The sequence below is a fragment of the Nothoprocta perdicaria genome, unplaced genomic scaffold (genome assembly GCF_003342845.1).
Source record: "Nothoprocta perdicaria isolate Ctin4 unplaced genomic scaffold, notPer1 scaffold_70, whole genome shotgun sequence".
NCBI lineage: Eukaryota > Metazoa > Chordata > Aves > Tinamiformes > Tinamidae > Nothoprocta > Nothoprocta perdicaria.
Window position 1 is genome coordinate 1300215 of NW_020455977.1, and position 5545 is coordinate 1305759.

The 5545-nt window shown below is 48.1% G+C and overlaps 1 protein-coding gene across 1 annotated transcript in view; it reads left to right on the forward strand.

Moving 5' to 3' along the window:
* Positions 1-3841: 3841 nt before the first annotated feature.
* GALNT15 (polypeptide N-acetylgalactosaminyltransferase 15) overlaps positions 3842-5545 on the forward strand; it is a 22138-nt gene continuing 20434 nt past the window's right edge. The window contains exon 1 of the mRNA XM_026050823.1: positions 3842-4987. Within this exon, the coding sequence (XP_025906608.1) occupies positions 4488-4987 (500 nt within the window). The 5' untranslated portion in view covers positions 3842-4487. The remainder of the gene's footprint in view (positions 4988-5545) is intronic.

Genomic DNA, 5545 nt, shown 5'->3' on the forward strand with positions numbered 1-5545 from the left:
GATTCTCTGCTGGAGGGCAGGTTTCAGGCAGGATGTACATCCTAACGCCCCTTAAATCCTGAGAGCCACTATTTCTGGGAGTCAGTTCTGTGATAGGTTCTCCCTATTTCCTATCAAGTGCTGCTGACCTTCACACACAGGGAGCTGCTTGCAGAGCTCCATCCATGTTCCATCCAGTGTAAACTGCTCGGATGACTTATGAGGAGAAATCTTGTAAGAAATGTAGTTTCAGCAGCATTTTTAGGACCTTTTGCTTCACTGACAGTTTGGCAAACATGTATCACAATGTTGGTGCCAAAATTCCTGCCAGTGATCAACAGATCATAATAGCAAGCTTTGATAATGTCCAAAACAAAGGTCCACAGAACATTTTTCTAATTTATTATTAACCTGCTGTTAAAAAAATGACTTCGAACTAACAGTTGAACTAACTACTTTGTACAATGCCAAGTCCACAACCTACTCGTAACACCTGAAAATAAATTAGACCTTGTGRCGATCTAAAAAAAGGATATTTATTATTGCATCCCTGGGAGAACTGGGAAAGTAATTTGGTTATAAAAACACCACAGATCTTGTGCACCATGTAATCAGTCACGTTTTTTACACTGGCTTTCCTCACGTATGAGTTAAGAAAGACACTGTTAAGCAGTAAGGTAGAACTCTGCTGTGTGATACGTGCAGCTATAACCCGTCCACTTGCTCTTCCATCCCGCCTGGTTTGTCTTATTTTCTTTGTTATTTTCCAGGCAGTTAAATATAGCTATGCTTATGCAAAGTGTGTGTTGTTTCTTATCATATAGGTAACAGAATATGTCACATAATGTTTAAGCAAGTACCTGAAGGGATCAAGTTAGACAAAAATGCAAGCAAAAATGACGTGGGGATGAGGACAGGATAAGCACAGACAGCTAAACTGCAGCGACTGAAAGGTTTATTGCTCCTTGGATAAAGCAACTATAGTTTTCCTGGTAGCTTTCAAACGAATAGTATCTCCTAGATTTGATTTTATATCCTAGCTTTGAGCAGTTTGTAAGCAATATTTGCAAGAGTGAAGACCAGCGAGTGTCTTCTTCCTTATCCATCAGAGACAGAAACAAGCACAGAGGCATGGGAAGCTGAGATAGTTTGACTTTGTATTTATTGAGGCTTTGTACACCTGCTAGGAGAGGCTTGGCCTGAGCAGGGCAGTTAGGAACCTAAGGCATCCGCTGTTTGCACAGGCTGGCCAGCTGGAAAGACCACACAATATTGGCATTTCTCGCCTCTTGGAAGGTTCCCTCAGGCATCCTGATGCTCCAGCCAAACTGCTTGGCAGGGTCCTGAGCCCTGGTGCTGTTTCGCTCAATTCTGTAGCCTCCTAGTAACCACGGGCAGAAGGAATATAGCAGGAAAGGGCCTTCTGGACTCCCAGGTGGGGGGCTTGTAAGAAACTGAGCTGCTCTTCCAGTACATGTGGAGAAGGGGGCGTCCCACCTCTGACACAGGGGGCTCGTGTGCAAGGAGTGAGGCTGGAAAACAGGCTGTTTGGCAGGTTTAGGAGGCCTTGCAGCACRGAATTGGGGATTCTTGTGAGAAAACTTCAACAAACAAGGTCTGTGCCAGACAGGGAACAGAGCCTGCTGGAGCTACACTACGTAGTATTTCATATTTGCACATTTAATTTAACTGAGCCATYTCCAAGGATCCTCTGTAATTGTTCAGGTCTTCTCTGTTAAGGTGCTGGGGAGACACTCAGAGGTCACGTTCCCTGTGCACATGTTTCAGGAATTATGTCACTTACCARCTTCTGTCTCAAAAGCAGAAAGTACTGCTCTAAATTTGCTAAACAGGTCTCTACGCGGCCATACCACGAGACAGAGCTGGGTGGGTTTGTTCAGCAACAGGGCCCCTTGCAGGAGAGAAGAAGCTGCTCCTCAGGCACAAGTAGAGCCTGGAGTTATCCCGATCACAGCCATCACACCGCGTTGGCCAGGGCAAAAATACTAACTGCCATCAAACACTTCGGTAGATCAGGAAACAAAAAGGAAAAAACAGTAATAGTTATTTTTATAATATTTTAATTTTAATTAATAAATTATTTTGTATTAAAATATTTTTTTTGTATTTACAGAAATACTCCCATTTATTTATCATACTATTTATTATGCTTCTCCTTTTCTTCCATATGCTTGGTAATGGGACTCTATGGAACTGAACATTTTGCAAGTCACCGGTGCCAGCTCTTTACAGACAGACTATCCTGGACAGATCTCTTCATTTCCATTTCATTTTGTCTTTTCTGTGGCTGATACGCTTTGTTATTTAAACGAAGGCTTTTGAACCCATTTTTTTAATGCTAATGTATGCTGCTTCCCTATCAAAAGCATCCACACTGTGTTCTTCCTGTGAAAGGCGGGATAAAGAGCAACACTCTCAAGACAGAAGGTAGGTTGCAATGTTACCCGTCTGTGAATTTAAGTTAAAAAAAGGAAGAGCTGCACAATGGTGAAGGATCAAAACATGGGCCAAATCTTCCTGCTACCTAAGACATGATTAAAACAGTATTTTATCTCTTGGAGCACAGCCAAGATAGGGAAGGGGCCAGGACACAGCAGACTGGTCACATTTGCTGTGTCCGGGCACCAGGCGAGCACGCACAGAGGTGCCAGACACCAAATACCTCCAACAATTTTAAGCTGCTCTATCCAGTCCCTCATTTCGTATCATTTTATCACTCATTTTAGTTCAGAAGTTGTTTTCCTCTCATTTCTATTTTTATTTTTGTGCAAGCTGCCTAACCATGGCCTGAAATTTCAGGTGTTGTAGGGAGGAAATGAGGAGGAGGAAGAGAAAAGAATGGATGTCGAGGTCCCTATGTGAATAGTTTTTGCAGCCTTCACTGGGGATCTCAACACTGCCTACCCCAAGAGTCCAAGGTGAAGATTCAGGCTCCTCCAAAACATCCTATTGTCTTGATTATGATAACTGAAAAAAGAAATAAGAATTTCATCCACCTTCCTAGTTCCTTCAGCAGATATTTTATTCATGTTTTCAAGTTTTTCTTTACTTGCAATGTCTAGAAATGAAATTAATAACAGAACATGAACTCAGAAGTTCTCCAGTGACGTGACTTCTGGAGCTGGAGCTTTAGGTAACCACAGAATATTGCAAGATCTGAAGAAAAAAGAAAGAAAGAAATCCACCCCACCTCCCTCCTCCAAACAGAAGAGCTGCAAACACCTGAGTTACTTCCCTATTTGCTCTCTGTCAGAGCAAGAGGCATGTGATGCTGCAGCATGTGGACTATCTCAGTCCTTCCTTTTCCCATTGGACAGTGACCCATCTCAAAAAAAAGTCTCATTTGTGCCCATTTCACACCCTCGCCAGCAATATTAGCAGCGAGGCTGAACTCCCCGCTCAGTCACAGCAGGAGCTGCCCTCGCTCCATGTGAGCAGCGGCTCTTCCAGCTCCGCAGGCTGTTCCCGGAATACTGCAGACTCCAAGAGCTGCTCCCTGTGCAAGAGCAGCTTTATGGATGAGGAGACAACTGCAGCCTGCCAGGTGACAATTTGGCATCCTTTTGTCAGTGCTAAAATTCCTACCGCCGTAAATATTTATTGCAAATGAAATATAGTCCAATCCTCCAGCTAGCACGTTGCCATATGAATAAATCCAACATTAAATAAATCACATGCTCTCCACCTTTTATTCAGTTTAGGAAAGTCTTAATTCTTTCTGTGAGCATTCTTAGCTTCATAGGGCTGTTCAGAAGGGGAGTGATTCATGGCATGCCTTGATTTGTTTTGCAATGCAACATTTTGCTTCTTACATTTCACCTCCGACAGCTTTCGCAAAGTTGTGATTTGATAGGACAAGAGCAGCGAGGGCACTAGGACCAAGGGAAAGAGCACACATTGCTCTGTATTATGTCTGGCAAAGTGCTTCCTGACTGAGTGCTGCAGTTATGTGTGAAACAAAGTCAGGGACTGACTAGTTCTCATCTGTTGATCACCGCTAACTTGAAGCCTCRGAACAGGGGGAAGCTGCCAGATCTGCTCTCCGAGATAAGGCGCTCGGACCCAGGCAGCAACTGGAAACTTTGCAGGAGCAGGAAACACTCTGGAAGGAAACTCTAAGAAATGGAATTGCTTTTTACTTAGAATTATAAGAGGAAAAAATCAGAACTTGAGCTACATTTTTTTCTCAACAGCAAAACATGTTCTTCTCCAGCTAGGCTGGGATTCTGCCTAATAAAAGGATCTACTTTATCTCACCGGATCCATGCTCTCTTTTATTACAGTAAGTGCAACATTTATAGGCATTTTCTACTTTGTCTGCAAATAGAGAAGAAAGCCTGAAACAGCATCAGTGAAATGTGAGGGGGGAACAAAAAAGAAAATCTTCTTGGCAGATAGCGAAAAGCAGCGCTCTGCCGCAACCCGAGCACTGGAAACCGAGAAGTGATATTTAACATGACCATCTGTACCATTTTGTCACCAGCAGCATGTTCCTGAGGAAGAAATGCAGATACGGCTCCCGTAAGCTGCACTTTCTGCTGCTGCTGCTGCTGCTGGGCTTCTTGCTGCTCATGGTCACAACGCTGAGCCCGCCGCCCGGCAGCGTGCGCCAGGACGGGGCTTCGCCGCGCGTGGAGCCGAGCCACGGCGAAGGGCACGCGGGCGGCTTTGCGGAGCCCCAGGAGATGCTGGAGGCGCAGGACGAGGGCCAGCAGGACTACCCCGTGGAGGGGCTCTCGCCCTTCATCTCCCTGCGGGAGGACGAGCTCATCGCGGCCGCCGTGTGGCCGGCCGGCCGGAGGGAGCACAGCAGGGCCAGGAAGGGCTACCGCGTGCTGCGGCGGCCGAGCCGGCGGCCGCAGGGCTCGCCGCTCGCCGCCCCGGCGCCCCACGAGCGGCGTCTCGGCCGGGACACGCGCGGCTCCCACGAGGCGCTCGGCGAGCGGCTCCCGCTGCGCAGGGAGCTGCCTGAGGTACGACACCCGTTGTAAGTAAAGCAGCCGGATTAATCCCCGCGGGAAAGCGCTACCTTTCCCGTCGCTGCCYCCCCCTCCTCCGCCCCGAGCGAGCCCCTCCTCCGCCGAAACCTGCCTCTTCCCTATCCAACCGTCTCCTTCAGCTTGGGAAGAAACGGGCTTTCTTTACAGGAACGCATCCCTCTTGTGCAAACCCCGGGATTTTCCCAGCCCCCCTCCAGTAACGCCGGCTGTGAGAGTGCAGGGAGCCCGAGGCATCCCGGGCAGCTCCCACGCGTGTCCCGCCGGCTCCTCCCGGGCAAACGGCTTCCCAAATATTCCCATTCCCGCCCCCGAGGTCCCCCCCCTCCGAGACCACAGCAGGTGCTCCAGGAGGAGCCGCAGGCAACCCCGCGCGCCTCCTCCTCTCCATAGGCGCTGCAAGAGCCCGGCGGTGAGACCCAAACGGCAAAAAAATAAGACGCGATCTCCCTTCTCTCAGGGGCTCTCACGTCCCCAAAATGGAGAGGGCGGCCCGGGAGGGAAAAGGGGGGCAGCGGGAAAGGAAGGGGGAGCGGCTGCGGGGTGGG